Source organism: Miniopterus natalensis, chromosome 7 (assembly GCF_054644295.1).
Source record: "Miniopterus natalensis isolate mMinNat1 chromosome 7, mMinNat1.hap1, whole genome shotgun sequence".
Taxonomy (NCBI): domain Eukaryota; kingdom Metazoa; phylum Chordata; class Mammalia; order Chiroptera; family Miniopteridae; genus Miniopterus; species Miniopterus natalensis.
Window position 1 is genome coordinate 79,088,046 of NC_142087.1, and position 23,446 is coordinate 79,111,491.

The 23,446-nt window shown below is 48.6% G+C and overlaps 1 protein-coding gene across 1 annotated transcript; it reads left to right on the forward strand.

Moving 5' to 3' along the window:
• The first annotated feature begins 541 nt into the window (after window positions 1-541).
• CASS4 (Cas scaffold protein family member 4) lies at window positions 542-15,835 on the forward strand. Its single transcript, XM_087819320.1, has 7 exons — window positions 542-601; window positions 4,070-4,492; window positions 7,245-7,334; window positions 8,909-8,989; window positions 9,876-11,171; window positions 12,093-12,170; window positions 15,425-15,835. Exons 1-7 carry the CDS (start codon window positions 542-544, stop codon window positions 15,833-15,835), a joined length of 2,439 nt encoding a protein of 812 aa, XP_087675446.1.
• Window positions 15,836-23,446: the final 7,611 nt, after the last annotated feature.

The following is a 23,446-nucleotide window of genomic DNA, read 5'->3' on the forward strand; positions in this document are numbered from 1 at the left end:
CAAAGTAGATGCTCTGTTTCTTCCTCAGGGCTGCCCTTCCTCTGTCTTTCTTCCCCTTTTTGGAAAATGTGGGTGGGAAAATGGGGGTGGTGAGGGAATTTTTCTTACGTTCTTGGAAACTTTTCTTTCTTTTAAAACATAATGAGCTTTTAAAAAAGGGTGGGAAATAAACATTCACAAAGCCAACAGTTTGCAGCATTCTGTCTGCCTTGATCTTTCCAAGTCTATCTATATATCTGCATAATGTGAAATGCTTCCAAGTACATTCCAGGGGGGGAAGGCTGCCCTTAAGATGATCAAAGCGCTTTCTCCCCGCATTGGCCCCTGGGGTGCCGAGTCCGGGCCCCTCGCCCTGCAAAGAAAGACACACGAGAGAGAGTTCACTGGTCTCAACGCAGAAGCGGCAACATCCAGGGGAGGCCTTGAACTTAAGGGGTTCCCAGTTCCCAGATGGCAGAGGATTTGAAACAGCTACAGCGTGTGCTATTTCTGACTTGTCAGCCGCATGCATTTTTTATCGGAGTTGGTGCCCTCCGCTAGGATGGGCGGTGGTGTGAGAGCGGGAACTGCTGTGTTCACCATGTCTCCAGCACCGCAGCGGGTGCGTAGAGATGCTCGGCACCGTCCTGATGAGTGAGTGGATGCGTGAGTGAATGAATGAATGAATGAATGAATGAATGAATGAATGAATGAATGAATGAGTGAGTGAATGAATGAATGCATGAATGAATGCATGAGTGAATGGCGTCCCAGAATTCTCCAATTATAACTTTTTACTCCCGGGGCTCATTGCTGATTCAACGTAGCTGAGCATGTTGCATCTCCCGGCTGCAGGAGGGTCGCCCCAGAGAGGCGATCACCACCATGAGAGCAGGAACCTCGCCTTCCTTGCCTTGTCTCCCTAAGCTCCTTCCCCTCCTTCCTCCCAAATGCTTTTTCGTCTCCTGTTCTCCTCTGCCAGCTGTCGTATGAAGGTGGGCATTTGAGGGAAATGCCCTTTTTGGAACTTGGCTAAGAAGCTTTCTTCCATGGTACCCAGAATCATCTGTGGGCCCACAGGGAATAAGAATAGAAATATATGTCCTTTCCCATCTCTTAAATATTTGCAAAAACATTTCCAAATTAACACCCTATTGAAAAATACCTTGTGAGTGGCCTCAGTGACAACTGCAGTTGTTACGAGACTCCTTGGCCGAGGCTTGTGGTTTGCGCAGTGCCAGAGACAGAGGTGCGAGGTAAATGTTTGGTGCTCCGTTTCGTGTTCCTCCACGAGCGTGCAAGGCTGGCGTGCCCCACCCCCCACACTCCTAAAGGATTATCATCTCGGAGTCCTGAGTGGGTGGGGAGGAGGAGTGTAGCCTTAGGGGATGGTCGGGGGGCACCTCTTCGGATCTCCCGGGGGAGGAGGGCCCAGTCATGCAGATCTGAAGGAAACGTGTTCCCTCAGGAGTAGCAAGAACAAAGGTCCTGAGGTGGACGCAAGCTTACTTAGTGTGTAAGTAAGAAAACAGTGTGGCTGGAGGGAAACTAACAGTAGTGGGCCAGGAGGCCAATCAGGCAGGGCGATCAAGTGGGGAATTTAGGTTTTGTTCTAAGCGCAGTTCTAAGCAACTGGAGGTTTTTAAACAAGAGGTCAACATAATCAGATATATGTGTATAAAATATCATTCTGCCTGGTGTCTGGAGAATGGAGAATGGATTATAAGGGAATGGATGCAGTAATGGATGTGAGGGGAGCAGAGTCCAAGTGACCCTGGGTAGTTCATTTGCTCTCTCTGACCCTCAGTTTCTTCATCCATAAAATGGCAATAAGAAAACCTACCCCCAAGGCTTCTGGGAATTAAAGGATATAATGACTTCCATGCACCCAACACAGAATAGGTCCCCACTCAATCAAGTCCACTGTTATCTCCTCTTTATAGGTAACGCCCCAGGACTTCTCAGGTGTGTTTAATTCTTTGCTTTGTAAAATAAACGTTGATGGTCTTTGTTATTAAAACTTTGAGAAGTTAATTGCATGAGGTGTCCAGTGACAGCCCCTGCCAATTATAACAAAATACCATATTGCGGGGGATCATGTTACAGCAACATATTTCCAGTTTTCCTTTGCTGGGAGTTTAAGATGTGGGCTGCTGCTCTTGAGACAGCAGGCTGAAAGTGCCAAGTCTACCGTGTCTGCAGAGTAAGCCTGGCCATCTTAGACAGCTGTGGGTGCCCGCCGGGTGGATGACCATACCAGCCCATTGTTCTCTGGGAAAGCGCCCTGCCTTTCACAATAGGCAAACCCAACAGCTAAGCTGGAGCCGACCTGGGCCTTCCACATGGCTGCCATGTCACAGCAGCTGCTCCACCTGAATACACGCGGCCTTATTTCTAGACATGTGCTGGCTTTTTAAATATATTTCATGGCAGCTGTGATGGTTGGTCAAAAACTATGTTTTTATGTTCCCTTTTCTTCCCAGTGTGGACAATGTACAGTTTTCCAAAAGGTAAAATCATGACTCTCATGCAAATAGAAAATGAACTCATATCAAAGATTTTGATAAATTGATTCATTTAATGAGGGAACCAGGCAAATGTGAAAACCAGGTCAGAGAGCATTTGAGAATCTCGGTATTTGTAGGCAGTTTAATAAAGGGCTAGGTACCAATCTGGTTAAAGTCTGACAAGGTAATAAACCATAATCTTCTGGGTTATCTTTTCCTACCGAACAGAAAGTATTTGGCTCTTTAACTGGAAAAAACTTATGAAGTAGAATGTAATGTCACTAAGTCTTAACCTTTAACCAACACTCTTGATAAGATTCTAAACCCTGTTCCCTCTAAATGCTTGATCTCCCCTGGATTCTCCAGGCTGAGCCCCCACATTCACCTGAAACCTGCTCCCAGCACATTCAAGGGATAGGAACTGGGTGTGCAGACCAGCCAGGCCCTGAGGTCCACCTTCTGGATGTCTCGGTGGTCATTCTCACTAAAAGCCCTCACAGAGAGCTTCCCGCTTCCCCTCCTCTCAAGAGAATTAAGAGCTGTCATCTGGGTGCCTGTGTCACTTTCCCTCCCAAAGACCTGACTTTGGGGCATCACATGACTCCCCCTTATCCAGCCATCAGCTCCCCAGGTAGCCAGTGAGCGCCTACTGTGCACTGGGATCTATATTTCATAATTCTCCTGTAATGGACATGCATTGATATCATACGGGGGGCGATTGTGTTAAACTCACAGAAACAAACTGCCTTCATTTAATTACAGCAGAAAGTTCTAAAGTGATTTTTTATTTTTTTTGGAGAAGCATCTGGCTTACGGAAAGAATACCTGTCTGAGAACTAGGGAAACAGACTGGGGTTTGATCCTGGCTGTGTCACCACAGACAAATCACTAACCCCCTGTGTCTTTATTTCATCATTCATGAATTAGTGAAGATATTTTATAGCATTTCCTATGCACCTGGGCCCATGCTTGACTCTGGGGACTGAGCAGCAAATAAGCGAGATATGGTCCCAGCAGACACGAGACTTCCAGTCCAATTCAGGGAAAAATAGCAGGAACCAGACAAAGAGCTATATCATAATTATGACAGTAACAGTCCAGCTTTACTGAACACTCACTGAGTGCCAGGGTGCTTGCACTTCAATGAGCTTTATATACATATTGTCCGTTTAATTCTCACAATAACACCATGAGGTAAGAAATTACTATTATTCGCATTTTACAGACAAGGAAACTGAGTGGCCAGTGTGCTCAAGGGTACACAGCTAGGAAGTCACTCGACGATATAACCTCATGGGGCATAGTTACCACAAACTAAGTCAGGGCCATGAGCGCATATCAGGGAGATTGGACCTGGTCTCAGGGTGCAGGTAAGACTTCCCTGAGAATGTGGCATGTCACCTGAGACCCCGCGGATGGGTAGGAATGAATCAGGCAAGGAGCAGGGCCGCGAGCCTCTGGGGACGAGGAAGGGAGATGCGGCAGCAGCTGTGAAGTGCCCTGCGTGCCTGAGTGAGCAGCGTTGGTACAGGGCTCGTTGGCAGTGGTAATAACAATGACTTCTTTCCCCCCTCCCACCCCAGGCACTCTTGGCCAAGGCACTTTATGACAACTACCCTGACTGCTCTGATGAGCTGGCTTTCTGCAAAGGAGACATCGTGACCATTCTGGAGCAAAATGTGCCGGAAAGTGAGGGCTGGTGGAGGTGCTTACTCCATGGGAGGCAAGGCCTGGCCCCTGCCAACCGCCTCCAAATCCTCGAGGAGGGCCCCGCAGACAGGCCCTGTCTCCCTTTCTTGAGAGGCCTGGAAGAAGCGCTCACTGACTTGGAGGAGACCTACCAGGTGCCCACCCTGCTCGGCCCCCAGTCTCCAGGCCCCGTGTATGAGCCAATGAAGAGCTGGGTGGAGGGACCCCCGGCACCCACAGTCCAAGTCTACGAATTCCCTGACCCACCTGCCAGAGCCAGAATTGTCTGTGAAAAGATGCTAAGCTTTCCAAAGCAGGTGAGCATACTTCCAAATGAAAGGAATTGACGTGTGTTATAGCATAGAACTTGCATTACCTCTGCAGTTTTTAAAACTAGAAATTTTTTTAAAAGAGACAAAGAAGCACTCAGTAAATGCAGAATAAAAAACATTTTTTAGAAGGAAAGGAATTAAAACAAGACAGGAGAAAGAGAATAATGAAGTGTCAGGGACGCAGGACAGATTGTCAAGGTCCTCGGTCACCGCGCGCATTTCCCTCCACTGCGCACTTTGCTTTTAGCTCCAATGACACGTTCCACCTGGCCACAGCTCTGGGCAGAGGCCCCGATGAGGCCTGTGTCCTGGAACGCCCGCTCCCTGGTGAGGTCCTGGGGACCCAGGAACATCATGCTTATGACCGAGGCCGCCTCCACACCAGCTTCCAACACCACCTTCCAACAGGAAGGTGTTGATGCCTTAGAAGACTGAATACTGCAGATTTTCTAACTCCCTGGGCTGCCAGGCAGAGAACCAGGCAGCTGTCCCAGGGCACTGGCTGCAAACACCAGAAGGAAGCTGGCTGTGCCCCCTGCAGCGGCCCCTGGGGTGGACCCCAGGTCGCTTTTCTGGAACAGCCGGCCCGAAGCTCAGCCCGGCGTGCCCAGCTGCCCACTGAGCAGCTCGGTTGGAGCAGGGCCTCCCTGGTGGTGCCTCCAGGAAAAACAAGGGGCCTTGGCTGACGTTATTTTGAGTTTCTTTTCAAAGTGACGAAAGAAAACAAAACAACGAACGCCATTTCAACCCTTCCTAAAAGGAAAATAGAGGGGACTGTCCCCAGTGCACCACGTATCCCTAACACCCGACGTGCTGCTCACTAAACGCGTTGAACGGACGGAGCGACCAGTTACAACACAAGGCTTCCTAACCATGACTTCAAGGGCTAGACTGACACCTGGTGTAAAACGGAGGCTGGGTTTACTGTCTACAAAGAAGGGCCAGGACGTTAGCCATGAGATTTGTCCTTAGGTGAAGTGTGGCTGAGGTCGAGCCTGGCCCGTGTGGCCTGCGGCAGTCAAGTGGGAACCACAGCCACTGCTGGGGATTCACAGACCAGGGCTCCCCGCCACTGTGGTCAGCTTTCTGAGGTGGACCCAGTAAAACCCCTGGGGAACTTTCCTACCTTCTATCCCTGCTGAGGTTCCCTCTCTGGCTGCCATGTCTACATTTTTGCTCCCCCACCCTCACCCCTTTTTATTGCCTTCTCTGTGCTCGGGGGTCTTGGAGCACCATCTGTGGCGAGGAATCAGGAGTCCTGGGTCCCTTGGCTTCTGGGCAGCCACGATCACGCTAGGCGGTCACAACCCTCCCAGCTCCCCTCCCTGCTTTCTTTTTCCTCTGTGTCACGAGAGCTGTGGACCGTATCATTTCTGATGTCACCTCCAGTTGTACTGTTTCTAAGTAATTTTACCGCTTCTTCTACACAAGAAGGAAGGAACCGAAGACATGGAACAGATAAACAGTGAGGAGTCTTCCAATCTGCAGAGCAGGCCGCCATCTCCCCTCTTGTGTAATCCGGTGGTTAGCCCTGTCTGGGGCTGCCCAGAAACACCCTGAGCAGAAGTGGTGTTGCTAGAACGGGGTGAATCCACTAGCTTTGAGCTGTTTTCCAATGGGCTTGGAACACGGCCCAGAGATCCATTTCACTCCCATCTCTCGACTAAGGTTGGCCAAAAATTAAAAACTGAGATGGTGGAGACATGTCATTTTTACACATTGTGCCAACAGAGGAGCCGGTGTGTCAGCATCAGACGTCTCGATGGCTGGAAGGGACCTCTGTGGACCCTTAGGTTAGACAGCCCTTCACTTTACACACAAGGAAACTGATTCCTAGGGAGGGGAAAGGGGACAGCCAAGGTCACAGGGCTCATGAAGACCAGAGGTTCAAGCTTCCTTGTGTCTGCATGTCTGTCTGCATCCCCCGACTGGGAATGCCCAGGGGCAGAGCCCTCGGCACCCCCTTGACCTTCGTTTACCTGGCTCTGGCAACACTGTCTACTCTGCGTTAATTTTTTTTATTAAAGTTTAACCTACAAATCCTAAGGATACAGCTCAGTTACTAGGATTCAGATCAAGAAATAGAACAAAGCTAAAAAACAAAACAAAAACAAAACCCCCCAAAAAGCAATAGAACAAAGCTGACACCAGGAGCCCCCCACACCTCCTCCTGGTCACTTCCCGTCTGCGTGACCACGGTCTTGGGCTTTGTTTTACTTTTTGTTCTAACTTCCTTAATGCAACTCTCTGGCCTTACTTTTTTTTTTAAATCACCAAATAAAGAACCTATCTGATTTTGGTTTAAATTCAGAGAAGGGAATCTTTAGTGTTTCAAGTGAAAAGGGTCCTGATCTCCTGATGAAATTGCTCTCTTACCCACTAGTTCCTGAACTGGAGTTCCCCCCCGTCCCCCTAACCCTTTCGAAACCATGCTTCTCGAATGTGTTCCTTAATTGATTGCCATCTCAAACCTACGTTTCCCAAGACGCACTGGGCACTTCTGAGCTGGCTTCCTCCCACCAGAAATCCACACACAGGAAAGTCCCTTTGCTCCTGTAGGTGTTGCTGCAGCACGTGTGACCCACGGACGCGGATGCGTAAATGCCACAGGGCGGGGGCCGGGGGGTTGGCGGTCGGTCAGCAGAACAGCACCGGGGGAGCTCTAGGTGGGAGAGAGCGTGTGTGCCGGGATACGCCCGGTGACCGTTCCTTTCCCTCCGTTCCTTTTCCCCGCAAGGCCGTCTTCCCGATTCCCAGACCTGCTCAGGCCCCGTCGCCAGCTGTGTACGACGTGCCAGTCCAGGGCCGCGGCCGCCCAGCCCTGAAGGTGAGCCCTGACCCTGGCCCCGCTCCCCAGGGGGCCTCTCCACCCAGAGTGTGGGATTCTTGGTGTCACAGGGATGACTTCTGGAGCATCTGTCCGCTCCTGGCTCCAAAGTTCATGTCACCACTCAGAAGCCAGCTTCGCGCCCAGGGAGCTCAGGCCTGCACAGGAGAACTTTATGACTATTTGAATGCTGAATATTTTTAAAGTTTTAACTTCATTTGTAGTAGATACTTTATATCTATGCACACACACATATACACATAGACATACATGCCTTTTTAAGGATAATATTTTGCAGGATATACAGGGTGGGGTAAAAGTAGGTTTACAGTCGTGAGGACAAGAAGCATTTAGTCTTGTGTTACCCTTTGTTAATGATTGTATAATTTTCCATACAAACAGCTGCAACCCAACTTTAGCCCCACCCTGTACATCACAGTCTTAGCATCATCATTGCTTATCTTAACACTGGTCGCCTCTGGGGGAGGGAATTTCAGGTGATTTTTTTTTTTTTTTTTTACTTATTTGTAAGTAACTGGCACATCAAATCTGTGAGGCATGCTTCCTGTACTCAAAGAACAACTTCACTCAGTTCTTAGCCCATCCAAGCTCCCCTGTGGCTGCGCCCGTCCCTGTTCCCTCAGTGTGGACAGAATCACCTGGAGTTTTAACCACACCTGCTGCCCCGCTCAAGCCCCAAAGATGCTTTTTTTTTAACCCTCACCTGAGGATATGTTTTTATTGATTTTTAGAGAGAGAGGGAGGGAGAGAGGGAGACACATCGATGTGAGAGAAGCTCATTGATCAGTTGCCTCCTGTACACACCCCGACTGAGGATCAAACCTGCAACCGTTTGGTGTCCAGGACGACACTCCAGCCACCTGAGCCACCCGGCCAGGGCCCCCAAAGACTCCTGTTTCGGCCTGAGTGGGGCCCTCTGCAAACCCTAACTTTTTCTCTGCATCTTTGCAAAGCCTGTCTTGGTGCTCTCTCAGCTCGCTCTGGAGCACGGGACCGTTTTTCACAGCCTAATATCTATTTTTTCTAATTGCTGCACAAAAATGTGCATTATCTAGACAGCTGCCGTGTCTTGTGCTCAGTGCTGGGTGGATACATGTCATTTGGCTTAGTGGCTATAGTTAGCAGGTGCTCCCTAAGTACTGGCAGGGTGAATGTGTGAGTAACAAGCCCAGGAAAATTTCTACTGGGACAAACAGAAGAAAGACAGAGGACATGTGAGGCCCCAGCCTCGTTTATTCTCGGTCTTTCAGTCTGAAGGCCGGGGAACGGAAGGCGATGAGTTACCGTTCTTAACTCAGGCAACCGCAGTTCGTTCTCGCTACACTTTGTCCCCTCTTCGGTTGGGAGGCATCTTTTCAATGCACAGAGTCCACTGTTGAAAAGATACCCACTGTGGGGCGTAAACCTCCCCCACAGAACACGGTGACCGAGAGTCCCAAGTCCTCAGTAATTTGTGGTTTTGCTTGGAGAAAACACTGGTGTGGGAGCGTTTGCGATGGGTGGCCTTCAGGAAGGAAAATCCTACATTGTCCTGCTTTGTGGTCTTTCCCCAGGAGCCAGAGAAGCAGCAGTTATATGACATACCTCCCAGCCCCAAAAGGGCGGGACATGGTCTCCAGACCAGCCAGCCCAGTGTAAGTATGACCGGGTGCTGAAATTCGATGTATGAAGCATGCACAGACTTTTATTAGCTTGGTCGAAATGCTCACTGCGAGTTCCTCGTGGCAGACCTCACTTCACCGAGGCCCTCGCTGCAGTGGGGTGTAGGAGCAGGGCGGCTTGTGTGGCTGGGGCAAGTCCTCCCGCTTCTGCAGCCTCCGTTTCTATTACAGACCCAGTGCAAGCATGAGGGAGTCCCGGTGAGGGGCTCAAGGCAGTGCTGGGCACAGAGCAAGGGCTCAGAGACCCTAGAGAAATGCTTCTTATTATCATAGACCTCCGAGACAGGTTGTGTTAAAGTTGTTTTTTATTTGTATGTAGGGGAAAGGCCTTAATTTGAAATCTGGGTCATCCGTGTTTACCCTTGGATTCTGTCACATGTGTACAATAGATATACCCATGCCCAAGGTGATCAGGGAAGGCCTTACAGGAGAGGTGGCATCTCAGCAATGTCCCAAGGGATGCATAGGAGTTTGTTAGGTGGAAAGGAAAGGGTTGGGAGGGCATTTAGAGCAGGGGGACCAGTTTGGGTGAAATTAAATATTGCAGTCAAAGGGACCATTCTGCATTCAGGGAAAGGTAAGCAGCCTGGGTAGCTGGACCTACGGGGGGGGGGTGGCAAGTGAGGTGGGGAACATGATGGAAGCGGGAAGAAGGGAGGCTCAAAAGGAGAGTGGAACCACACTGAAGGGCCTCGAGTGACAGTGGCACTGGGGAGCCACTAAAGAATCTTGAGCAGGGCCATGGTGATCAGCACAGTGCCCAGCACTTCAGATCCTCAGTATAATACACATTTGTCAAATGAGCTGCTCACACCTCTTTTATTGCTACTAAGCTGGGTGACTGTGTGGTTCTCCACAGAGGCAGAGTGTTCCTGTGACATCAACAGTCTCCTTAAGGAAAGCCTGCTACAAAACACTGCCAAACCCTCAGAAATCAGAGTGGGTTTATGACACTCCAGTGACTGCAGGAAAAGCTAATGTGAAAAATGTGTCTCTAAGGAGCTTCGTGGAAGAATCGGGGCCCCACATGTCCAGTTTCCACAGTCCTCCAAATAGCAGAGCGAGGTCCCTCGCTCCACACCTGTGTGAAAACGTGCGGGTGCAGAAAAACCTCAGCCTTCCAGAAATCCCTGCGTGCCACATTCCAGCACCCAGGGGCACCACCCCTTCGGATGGCAGTGTCAGTTACAAAGTTCCTTCCAGCTTTCTGATTCCCCGCGTGGAACAGCAGAACACCACGCCAAACATCTATGATATCCCTAAAGCTGTGCCAAGTGCCCCTCGGGCCAGAAAAGAGCAGGGGAAAGTTGATGGGGCTTCAGAGAAGGCCGCGGAGCCCCCCGGCACCTGGCTCTCCAGGCAGGCCACGTGGCCCTCTCCTGAGCCGGACAGGTTATCTGTGAACAGTTCCGACAGCAGGGCCAGTGTCACTTCTTCCTGTTCCACCACGTCCACCGACTCTGTGTCTAGCTCCTCCTCCGAGGAGTCCTCGAAGGAGCTCTCCTTGGACCTGGACGTGGCCAAAAGGACGGTAACGGCTCTCCAGCACAAGGTGGCCAGCTCTGTCGCGGGCTTGATGTCCTTCGTGAGCAGTAAGTGGAGGCTCAGAGACTCTCTGGAGGCCAACATCGACTCGATCCGCAGGGCCACCAACCACATCGAAGGATCCCTGAGAGAATTTCTGGATTTCGCCCATGGGGTCTGTGGGGCAGCCTGTAGCCTCCCCAACAGCAACCTTCAGGCCAGAATTAGGGAGCAGCTGCAGACCATCTCCAACTCCTACCACATCCTGCTGGAGACCAAGGAGGGCCTGGATGGCTGCAACTGGTCCCTGGACGTCCTTGTGTCTGACAAAGTCCAGAACAACCTGGATGACCTGGAAAGATTTGTCTTGGTGGCGCGGATGGTTCCAGAAGACATCAAGAGGTTTGCCTCCATGGTCATTGCCAACGGGAGGCTCCTTTTCAAGCAGAATTGTGAAGAGGAAGAGACCGTGCCCTTGACCCCAAACGCAGAATTCAAGCTTGCAAAATGCATCCAGCTTCCCCGAAGGGAAATGGAATCCTACCAACGGAGTGCGCCTGGTACTAAACAGGGGGACAGCAGATTCTGCCCTGACCTGCTCAGGAAAAACTGCACCAATGTCTGTGAGAAGGTGAGTTGGAGACCAGAGACCAGAGTTGTGTGACATGAAGGGCTTCTTGTATTTATCTGGCATAGTCGCCAACAAGTCAGACCCTGAGAATCTTTCAGTAGCTGTATAGGCTTTGGGAGACACTGGTTCCACTTTCCAAAAAAATAAAATTTATGGAAGTAAAATTCTAGATGAAATCTTATTAAGAAGTAAGATGAAAATTTTAAATGAAGGCAGATAGGATGTCTTCTGGAAATTTGAGGGTTTGGGGTTCACCTCTGACACTAAGATGAGAAAGGACTTGAAAATTCTTTTGAAACCCATTCTTTGAGCCAGTTTCTTAATCTTACCATCAAATTTTCTTGCATTTTCGAAAACTATGAATTTAGTCAATGTTAGTGTGTTTCTTAGAAACAGAAGAAGGCAGTGTACACACTCTTCCAAACTGTGTGTGGTCTAAGCAGCCTTGAGACTCCAGGTGCTCTTAGAAAAACTGCTGCATGAGTTCAGACACTGTAGAGACAGAGCATTCGGTTCAAGGATTGCGAGTCTCAGGAAGCCCAGCAGGTCACCGGGGGGCTGTTCAGCCCAGTTTTGGTATCTTGGTATCCTGCTGAAATGCCTTGTTCTGTATGAGGTTTGACATACTCTAGACAAGCTAGAAACTTGGATGGTTTTCATTTCCCAATTAAATAAATAAATATGTATATATACAAATCTAAAATAAAAAGGACCTGTATGTCATTATACTAGGCCATATCAGTAGACACAATCCAGCCCTTGGGCGGCCAGAGTGTCCTTTGCTGAAAAAGGCATCAGTGCACAGAGCAGAAACCTGAAGAGGAGTGCTCAGAATGCAGAGTGGACTTATAGAGCCATCGGGTCCTATAAAAACCATAAAAACCATTCAAGGGGGTGATTCAAAGCATTTGTCTTTTTCAGAAGTTGCCTAACCTGGAGGAGAAAGTGAAACCCATCCTGGAACAAAGGCTGGACGGAAGCAAAGACTTAGAAACACAGGTAAGCGAGACCGCTCACCCTGCAATCAGCTGCTTCCTCCCTGGAGATGTTTCCTGCTGTGAGTCATTCAGCATATAGCCATGACCCACTGGGGAGGAGACTTGGTTTTTGTGATGGTTTTCCTTTTCATGCTGGAAGGGACCCTGGAGATGGATGGGTTCAGTGAGCCCCAGGGTGGAGAAGGTGGTCTGTAACCATTCGTGAACTAACGCCAGCTGCTCTGCCTGTCCACCACAGGCGGTGCCAACGCGGCAGTGAGTCCACGGGCTCACATTCCCTTTGGCATTCCCTCTTACGGCCTCTGATGTCAACTGAAAGGCCCTTTGGGTTTGGGGGCCTGTGTATCTTCAGCATCTTTTGACACTTGATGTTCTTTTTTTTTTTAATCGAAGATGTTATCATTGTGTTTATTTTTATTGATGGCCTTTTCTTGGTGGCAAATCACAGCAATCTTCCATTTACCAATTTAAAAAGTTCCCTTTAAATTAATATAAGCTGCTCCATTTAAAGGCAAAGATTAAGCCCTAGCGGGTTTGGCTCAGTGGTTAGAGAATCAGCCTGCAGACTGAAGGGTCCCTGGTTCGATTCTGGCCAAGGGCACGTACCTCGGTTGCAGGCTCAATCCCCAGCCCTGGTCGGGGCACGTGCAGAAGGCAACCAATCGATGTGTCTCTCTCAAGTCGATTCTCTCTCTCTCTCTCCCCCCACCTTCCACTCTCTCTGAAAAGCAATAAGAAAAATATCCTCAGGTGAGGATTTAAAAAAAAAAAGACAAAGATTAAGCAAGTTGACTTGAAGATGAAGGCAGGAAGGGCATGACTGTGAAGGTTTTCTTTGAATCAGGGAAGCCTGGGAAGCAGTGAACCAGTTTATCCCCTGGCTGGGGAGGGGTAGGAGGGGGAGGGACAGCGATGACCAGTCATGTGGACAAGATCATTTGCCTTCTCAGAGGCTAAAGAGGCCCAGAAGCCAGGCCTCCTGGTACGCAGGTCTCCGAGCCTCAAGCACCTGTCTTTGGCCCTGCCAGGTGGCTGAAAGCCATGCTCTTTTGTTCAACGTGAAGTACACCTGAGACCAGCGCCTCTACACTTGAGAGTGCACTACAGTCTCCTGTAGGGCTTCTTAAAACCCAGAGGCCCCACTCCTAGAGTTTCTGACTCAGTAGGTCTGGGGTGGGAGCAAGAATTTCTTATCTAACAAGTTCCCAGTGAGGCTGATGCAGCAGGTCCATGGGCCACACTTGGGAAATCACTGCTTTAGACGAACAGTGCTTCTCAGTGGGGCTGGGGTACCACTGACCACTGGGGGACAGTTGTGCATTGTGTGGGTGGCACTCAGCACCCCTAGCCCCTGCCCTCTAACTGCGGGAAGTGCTCCCTGGTCAGTGTGATAGATAACCAGGAACATCTCCACACAGTCCAACCCCCTGAGATGAGAGTCCTGGCACATTTTTATTTACCTGCACTTCACACTTTCAGGCTAAGCTGCCAACATTCCAACATCGAGGTTGTTGCTTTTTGTTCCAGCCTCCGCTGCATCCTTCTTGTGCTCCCTGCCCCCAGGGATCCATCTCAGCCAGCACCCCCATCTCTTCTTCCCTTTGCCTGTCTATTTTAATCTGTGTGCTGCTCTAACAGAGTCCTGTAGACTAGGTGGCTTATAAACATCAGACATTTATTTCTCACAGCCCTGCGGGCTAGAAGTTGGAGACGAGGGTGCCTGCATGGTCAGGTTCTGGGGACAGCTGTCTCCCAGGTCTCGGCCTGTCTTCTTGCTGTGCCCTCACGTTGCAGGGAGCAGAGAGGGCAAGCAAGCTCCTCCTGAGCCCTAGAAGGGCACTAATCCCATCTATGGGGACCCACCCACAGGACTGCATCTGATCTTATTCACGCCCCAAAGGCACTATGTCCTCACATCTTCACACTGGAGGGCAGAGTTTTAACATACGGATTTGGGGACGACACAGTCAGACCATGCCACTGTCTGAGGGCTTCTGGCGTTTTGAGATCATAGGTCAGTGAGAGAGTGCACAGTTTAATGGAAAGAATGAGTTTCAGGCTCCGCTGACTTGGCCTAGGCCTCCAGATCTTTATTTTGCTCATCGAATGACTCTGGACAGTCTCCTTTCTTCAGGGAGCTTCAGTCCCCTCACCTATAACCTGACAGCGGGGCTTTTGGTTGTTACCTGGAGTGGCCGCCAGTATGTTGGATGCTGAGAATCTTTCCACAGTGGGTAGACTTTAGGGGAACATTGGTTCCATATTCCAGAAAACAAAATTCATGAAAGTAAAACTCCAGGTGAAACCTGACTAGCGAGCAAGAGAAATCTTTTCGTATTAAGGCAGGTAGGTCAGCATATTTTGATTACTTCTAAAAATTTTTGAGGTTCAGGCTCTACTTCTGAACTGGAGTTAGAAAGGATTTTTTAAATCCTTTAAAACCTGTTCTTTGAGGAAACATTTGAATCTCACCGTCAAGTTTTCTTGCATTTTTGAAAGTTATAAAATTCGTCATTGTCAGTGTGCTTCTTAGAATGGGTTTCCGATGGTTTGTTGAGAGAATGGACTAAGATTTCATATATTTGTATAAAATATGTAAGATTATATACAGGGTGTCCCCAGAACATGTATACACACTTTATTATTTTTTATTTATTTTAATCTTCATCTGAGGATATTTTTTCCATTGCTTTTCAGAGAGAGTGGGAGAGAGAGAGAAACATCAATGTGAGAGAGAGACATCGATTGGTTGCCTCCCACACATGCCCCTGAGGCTGGAGCCTGCAACCGAGGTACATGCCCTTGGCCGGAATCAAACCCAGGGCCCTTCGGTTGACCGGCCAGCACTCTAACCACTGAGCCAAACCAGCCAGGGCTATACACACACTTTAACAGCTGACAGCTCAATTGATGTTTCTTTCTTCTCAGCCAGACTAAGCTTTGAACAAAGGAGATTCATCCTAAAATGCTACTGGAAGTTTGAAAACACAGTTGAAGTACAAACACTGCCTTTATAATTATTCAAAGCGTGTATACATTTTTGGGACATCCAATATATTATAGTTTTTATATAACAGTGCTTTGAAAACATTAACATTAATTTGTTAGGCAAATGTTGCCCTAGGGGGCTTCCCACACAAAATTGCACTTTTTCTTATAAAAGTCTACCAAATTGAACAAAAACAGGCAAAGGGAGCGAAGCACAAGCTGTTGATGGAATCCGCCCCTTATCTCTCTTTCCTTCCCCTTCCCCAGGACCCCACCTCCCCCGCGGCCCGAGCGGGGTGTCGGCAGGATCCCGAGACGAAGGTCCACCTTTCGGAGCACTGCCGGCTCTACTTCGGGGCGCTCTTCAAAGCCATCGGTGCCTTTCACAGCAGCCTGGGCCACGGCCAGCGCCCCGAGATCCTCGTTGTGCAGAGCAAGCTGGTCATCATGATCGGGCAGAAGCTGGTGGACACGCTGTGCAAGGAGACCCAGGACAGAGATGTGCGCAACGAGATCCTGTGTGGCAGCAGCCACCTCTGCAGCCTGCTCAAGAACCTGGCTCTGGCCACCAAGCACGCGGTGCTCAAGCACCCAAGCCCCGCAGCCCTGGGCCACCTCCAGGCCGAGGCCCAGAAGCTGGAGCAATACACTCGGCAGTTCAGAGGGACGCTGGAGTGAGCCTCCCTCCCTTCTGTACAACTCTGCTTTACAGGGAAAGCCCGCCTGGGGATGCGCCAATGGGCCAAAACAGCCACGTGCCCACAGCCGGTGTTATCCGGTGCCCAGGCAACCCCAGGACATTGACTTAGCCCACAGAGTCGGGGAAGAGAGACAGCTGTTAAGTAAGGACACTGCTAAGTGTTTCTCACATAAGGTCAGTGTATAAAGTGACACTGCAGAAACCAATTTTTATATTGGTTAAATATGTGCTTGTTTTAAATTCATTCATTTAATATTTATTTATTGGGCACCCTACTGTATGTCCAATTTTGGGTTCCGCGCATGTAGCAGTAAATTAAACAGAAACCTCACCCTCAGGGAGCTTATAATCTAGTGGGGAGACGGGCAATACAATGACAGAGAAATACGTATACAGTACATCAGGTGCTAGGAAGAAAATAAAGCCAGGGAGGGGAAAGAGGCTTATTTTCAAATGAGTAATTTCTGTTGCATTCGTTAGATAAGGTAATGAGTATTTCGTTTTTGATTGAATTAATTCTGTGAGATTGGTACAAATTATGTATCTGTGTCTTACACCAAATATATATTTATATTGGCTGTTTTATCTTCACCGAGTTAGAGATGCACATTATATTTGCAACATATCCTGTTCTGTTGGGTTCCCCATTAATTTATTTTGTACATTGTAGATTCTGTGTTGATAAATTCAGGATGCTCAATCAACAAAGGTGTATACCTCAACATTTACGATATTGTCATTTATAGTATTATGTAAATATAATCATGAAACATCCTTTGCACCAGTGCTTTCCTTGGAAGAGCCTTTGAGCTTTGTTACCTGGGTTCCGATACCAAAGCGAAGCCTCCGATGTTCACTTCCAGTATTCAAATGCTTTGCCCCAGAGTGTGCAGAGGGACGCAATAGAGGCTAAGTTCTCGTGCACAAGGCTAGCACGGGAAAAGCAAAGCCGCCCCCCACGGCCAGCCAGGAAGTGTGGTGGGGACACACAGGATACCCATCTCTGGGCACAGAGCTAAAAGTGGCTCGGAGCTCCCTCGCTTCAAACCACCTCCTCTTCTCCTAGCGGGGGGGGGGGGGGGGGGGAAGCTTTTTTCTGCCGAGGGCCATTTGGATATTTATAACATCATTCGAGGGCCATACAAAATTATCAACTTAAAAATTATCAATGAAAAAAGCTCCTAGATTTGTTGAATTTTGAGTCCCGCCCGCAGTTGCCTTGACAGGCCCAGACCACATGGTTTCCCACCCCTGTCCTAGCAGCTGGGTCTTCAGCTCATGTTGCTACGGTTACATCCTCCCTACTTCACTTCAAGTGAAGATCTATGTTCCTATATGCACCTCGGCCACAAAACAGCATCTACAGGCTGGAAGTCACCTGAAATAGAACCAGGTTCAGCTCCTATCTGCTGCTCTGCACTTAAGAGGTGCTTTAATATTGTTGGCTGCTGGAAGGCTGGTTATGTTGCTGTTAGTCTCAGGGTTCCTGAAGAAGGGCCCACTTGGTGAGGCTTGGTTCTCTACACCACAATGGGAGGCTGCAGCACCTCTGAACAGCTGTGATCTGTATCAGTTAGGACTCCTCTGCTACAAGTGAGCAAAACCCTTATCCAATCCCTCTTAAGCAGCAAAGAACATTTATCAACTCAAGAATCTTAAAATCACCCAGGGGCTGACTGGCTTTAAGACTGACCGGTTATAGCCCCAGTCGGTGTGGCTTGCGTGGGCAACATCCTGTGCACCAAAAGGTTGCTGGTTCGATTCCTGGTCAAGACCACATGCCCAGGGTAAAAGGCCAGCTGGTTTTGGGCACTGCAACAGTACCCACAGTTTCTTGGTCCCACTATCTCTAAGTTAACACTCATGATTACAAGGTGACTGCCCCATGTCCTTGGTTTGTGGCCAGAGGAGAAGAAAGAGACTTGATTCTGCTTGGACTCCCTTAGATCGGGTACCTGCCCCTCAAAGCTTCATGAGCAGGGCATGTAACACCCAAGTGGACCTGGACCTGGAATTCACCCCTACACACACACACACACACACACACACACCACACACGTCCTGAGAAAGGCAAAGAGATATCACTGCCAAGAACTGTGGAGCCCGGCCGGGCGTGGCTCAGCGGTTAAGCGTTGACCTAGGATCCAGGAGATCAGGGTTCGATTCCCGGCCAGGGCACATGCCCGGGTTGCAGGCTGCAGCCGATCAATGATTCTCTCATCATTGATGTTTCTAGCTCTCTCTCTCCCTCTCCTTTCCTCTCTCTGAAATCAATAAAGATATATTTTTAAAAAAAACAAAAAACTGTGGAATGTCTGAGATTTCCCCCTCCTTCAAATGAACATTCGCCCACCCCAGTTTCATGCATGCAGACAGAAGACATGAGATTCTGGGGTCAGAGACTATGTCACAGTCCCCAAGACCACCCCCAGGTCCAGTGATTCACGCGGATGATTCACAGGACTCAGTGTATAGTCAGACCCCCGGCTGTGGTCTATCACAGAGAAAGGATGCTGAAGGGAAAAGGCAGTGGGGTGAGTGCAGGGGAAACCAGGCTGTAGGTGCCAGAGTCCTCTCCCAGTGCCCACACAGAATATGCTTCCTTTCCCCCAGTAACAAGTTGTGACCACACACGTGAAACATTGCCAGCTGGGAAGCTCATGAGAGCCTCGGCACCCAAGGTTTTGGGGGGGCCGATCATGTCGGCAGCCTCTGCATAGCACATACCAAAATTCCAGACTCTCAGAAAGAAAGCAGGTGTTCAGCACGAGTCACATTGTTTGTGCACAGTTTAGGCACACAGAGCTGCTCTTATCAACTCTGGGGATGGTGGGAACCCCCCTCAGCTCCAAGTTCCTGCACCACAGCCAAAGGCCAACCTTGCAAGCATATGCTAACACCCTGAGATCCTTCTAAGGATGTTGGTCAGGCCTGCCAGGCACAGGGACAAAGGACTTTTCTCAGAGCATCCTAAGAGCTTATGCTTTGTATTTACATTTCCCCATGCCTCCAAAGTGGGCAAATGCAATGCTGTGCACATGAGGGTTTGTGTCAAAACCGAAGAACCCTGAGCACAGGAAACCCCCATCTGCCTCAACAGGATCTATGCAACCCTGACCAAACTTGGCCTCAGAGGGAGATGGTACCTTTATTCTTTGGGGCAGCAAACAAACCTGCCCTTCTGCTCTGGAGGGAGACATGATCTGTTCTCCAAGGGCGTTTGCTGCAAATATAGTCTGGAACCAAATGCCATTAGTGCCTCTGCTCAGAAGACATGCAGAAACCTGAGGGGCCCCGAGAGAACTGTGTTCCAACAGGAGCCCCTAGCAAAGTCGGGAACGTTATTGGAAGGAGAGCACCAATAACTGTTCACTCCAGTGGGCAAAGTAATCTTTTACACAACAGTAACCTCAACAGCACACACATGAAGTGATCACTATGTTCCAGACACTGTTTTAGTGCTTCAAATGTTTTCACTCACTCAGTCCTTCATAAGTGATGGTAATGAACAGGCCCCTGTTGGTTTCAGAATACTACATATGTTTGTATGTGCACAGATAGATAGGTATATATGGAGCTATGGCTACATTTTATCGTTTTTTCAGATGAGTTCAAACCAAGGACGTTTGTTGACAAAGGACAAAAATCATTGGGATTAAATTCATGAAAACTGCTGCTCTTTGCTAAATGTGTTTCCTTCCCTTTTTTGAAAGAACAGCAGTTATGGGATAAGTTTCCCCTGCTTAATGCAATAGGATAATCACTTCTGAAAAAAATTAAAAGTAGAAGATCACAGCCCAGCCAGGTGTGGCTCAGCGGTTGAGTGCCGACCTAGGATCCAGGCGATCGGGGTTCGGTTCCCGGTCAGGGCACATGCCCAGGTTGCGGGCTCTATCAGTGACTCTCTCATCATTGATGTTTCTGTCTCTCTCTCTCTCCCTCACCTTTCCTCTCTCTGAAATCAATAAAGACATATTTAAAAAATAATAATAAAAGTAGAAGATATTTTTTAGCTTTTAGCATCATTTTGTGGAAAATTTTTCTTTACTGCCCAGAATGTTGTACTGTTTCCTCTCAAGGTAGGAAGCGGAAATGGTGGGTGTCACTGTGGTGGTGGTGGTGGCAGCCTGACCTCAATTAAGCTGAATTTCATCAGGAGGATGGAAGTGGTGAAGGGCCTCGTTAAGAGATTTTCCAGTGTGACAAGCACTGGAGAGCCTGTTTCTGGTTTGGTGGTAACTTTTTAAAAAAAATAAAACATCTTTTAAAAATGTATGTCCTTCCCAGGTCCCCAAAAGCTGCCTGTTTGCAAAGGTTGCCTTTTTGTGTAAACTACCTATTTGCTAGTGCTCTGTTTTATTTCCATCCAGGGAAGAGTGTTCCTGGAAAGGGAACAGCAAGGCAAAGGCCCAGGAGTGGAAGGGCACCTGCAGAGTGTGAGGAACAGGGGTGTCAGTGTGGCCAGGGGAGAGGGGAGAAAAGTGTCTGGGAATAGTTTCAATATTTCCCTAAGATTGCAGATAAGAGTGAATTTTGTCTTGAATCATCTCGACGATCGCCTCAATTTCCCGCTTCATTTTACTTTGACTTTCTTTAGGACATCCTCCTAAGAGGATGGTTGTGAAATTCTTAAAGAACCCAAACCCATACTTGTTTTTTTTTCATGGTAAGTCTTTAAAATGGGTCACTCTGCATGTCAGCTTTTTCCAGACAGAATTTTTAACTGCAGCTATGGAAAAGCAAATGGGCAGAGCCAACAGGAAATCAAACCCACCACAGTTCAGAAACCTGAAATAGTTGGGAAACTATTGTTAACAGGCAGTAGAAGCATTTCTTTCATTTTATTGATTGGACAGAGAGAGAAACATCGATTTGTTGTCCCACTTATTTGCCCATTCATTGTTGATCCTGGCATGCGCCTTGACCAGGGATGGAACCCACAACCTTGGCGTACGTATCAGGATGACGCTCTAACCAACTGAGCTACCCGGCCAGGGCTAGAAGCATTTAAGAACTGGTCCTTCGCCTGGACCTCGGGAGCCTGTGATCGAAACACATACATGCAGAGACTATAGCAAAGTTTCCTAGGTACTCGTGGACATTTCTTGGTGAATAAGTCCGAAGTTTTCATTAAAGTCTCCAATAGGTCCAGTGACTCCCAAAATATTAAGAAATATTGGTTTTTCTAAAGGTGATGGTTTTCTCTTTTATTTCATGGTTTCCTTCTGCCCACCCTTCAAATCCACAGTGTGACTGGGCAACGCTGCCACCAAGGACCCTTGTAAAGGAATAGCCATTATTAGTTCATTCCAAAAAGGCAGCAGAGAGAAGGGGCAGGTAATGGCACCTGCTTCCCAGTGAGGCTGGGAGACAAATGAGTCAAATCAAGTAAAGCACACAACACAGTGCCTGGCAGCAGCCGGCTCTCAGCACAAATTACTTGCTATTGATGATGATGATAAACCATACACGTGTTGGTTGTGTGTAGCCTGTGGCAGAGTTGCCTAGAGACCAGTATTCTAAAAGAGGAAACCAGGGAGGAAAGAAGAAGCATTTAGCTGCTGAGCTTCAAGGCCCACGCAGGCTTCACCGCTGAGTGTCACCAGCAGCTTCTGGGGGAAAGGTCAAGGGACAGGCGTTTGTAGTTAGATGAGACTCACTCGAGAAAGCCCCTCACCTGCGACTCCTACTCTCCTCTGTGTCCCTGGCCCCAGGACACCTTATACATCTGAGTCTCAGGTGTGTCATTTGGAAAAAAGAAGGTATTACAGCCCGACCTCCTGAGGTTGTTGTGAGCACAGAAGGGAAGAAGACCTCCACATCTTCCCCGAATGAATTTGGGGAAGGGCAGAGGTAGTTGCCCAAAAAGAGCACTGGTTTGGGAGTCTGTCTAAAGATCCTTGGGTTTATGCTCTTCTGTGTCTGATTTTCTGTCCAATTGAGGGAATAGAAAATCTTGGAACCCATTCCCAGCTCTCACTTACTAGCTGAGTGACCTTAAGCAAGTCATTTGACCTTTGCAGGCTTCTGTTCCCTCATCTGTAAACGGGATTTGGATAGTACTTATCATTTTCAGGGGCTGCCATAACTGGGTGTGTCGCTCCTCTCTGAATGAATCTGTGCTTTCTTTCTGTTTATGGAAGAAATGACTATGGAGTCTGCCAAAGACTCCTCTAGGCACTGAGGATAGAACAGGGAATAAAACTAAGTCCCTACCCTCATGGACTTCACAATTCTTGTGTCTGTCATAAGTATAAACCATAAGCCAATGAGGGACCAACTGATTAAAGGGTTTATTTTCGTTTAATTCCCATTAGTTGCAATAACAGAACACCCCATCATATAGCCCTTCAAGTTTTCATATGCACTTATTTTCTGTTCCCAAGGGAATAGTTTCAGCTTTTTTATGTTTCACCTTGGTCAACATGGTAACATTCAATTTTAACAGTCTGCCTTTCTCCTGATATTTATAATACTTAATGGAACAAATAGAGAGACTGTCCAGAGAATGAGAGCAGACGATCTTGGAGGTTAGCAGGGTTTTTATGAGGGATTTGAATTCTCCTTGTAGATACAATACAGCCTCTCTTGGAAAGGACATTTAAACATCAGTGTACCTTTCATCATTTTATCTGTGTCTGATAACTATATCTGCTTTTTAATAAAAATATTTTTTCAGCCTTCAGGAGGCTGTGAATGAAAAAATACATGTCCAAACTGTATGTAAAATATCACATATGTACAATATGCCTGAGAGTAACAGACAGTTTCAGGCTTTAAATAAAGGCTCTTACTCTCCCAGAATCACCTATTGTTAGATGGGCCGGGTACGGAAACCTGCATATTGAGAATCACCAGGGCAGGAAGCCCCAAATGCCTAGGAAGGGGCGAAACAGGGAAACAAGAACTTTAGCCCCAGGGTAACCTCTCCTCCTCCAGCACACCACAGTCAGGCGGTAGTGAGACTCCCCTGAGTGGTTCCTCCCTAAAGATAACATCTGTGCCTCAGTTGTATTTCAGCTCCAGGCCCAGATAAGCATTGAAACCAGACAAGTGGCACCACGGCTGCCTCAGGCCCAGCTACATTGACGCCCCCTTGCCCTGGCACCCACCAGTCAGTGGAGACCAGGACCCTGAAAGAGCCCACCTGGAAAGCTGATGAATAGTTTATTGAGACCCTCCCCTGAGGCCTCCCCTAAGAGTTCCACCTGCAAGAGAAAGATAAATGTGCTCAGGACAAAGGACCCAGCGCTCACGCTCCACCAGGGGAGCAGGCCAGTGCCATCTCCATCCCTCTGACAGGACGCCAGGAGACTTGCAGCCAGGGGAGCAATGGGCAGCGCAGCTCCTCCCAGGGGGGCAACGGGCAGTGGCAGCTACTCCCGGCTCCCCCCTGAACCTCTCTCCAAGGCCCCCTCTCTCTGACCTCTCAGGGGGCCAGAGCAGCCCAGCCAGGCTCTCCTGCTGCCTCTTCTATGCCCTTCCTTGTGTCACTGTGCCAAGTATGTTTTTGCTGACATCATGGACCGGATACCCTTTGGCTCAGTGCTTTGTAGCCCTTCCCTTTGGATACTCCCCGCCCCTTTTAA

Bases quoted from the DNA above. Each gene is read 5' to 3' on its own strand.
- CASS4 (XM_087819320.1), top strand. From the start codon at position 542: ATGGGCGGTGGTGTGAGAGCGGGAACTGCTGTGTTCACCATGTCTCCA. The intron at 4,493-7,244 runs GTGAGCATACTT...TTTCCCCGCAAG, and splicing joins TGCTAAGCTTTCCAAAGCAG to GCCGTCTTCCCGATTCCCAG. The intron at 12,171-15,424 runs GTAAGCGAGACC...CCCCTTCCCCAG, and splicing joins GCAAAGACTTAGAAACACAG to GACCCCACCTCCCCCGCGGC.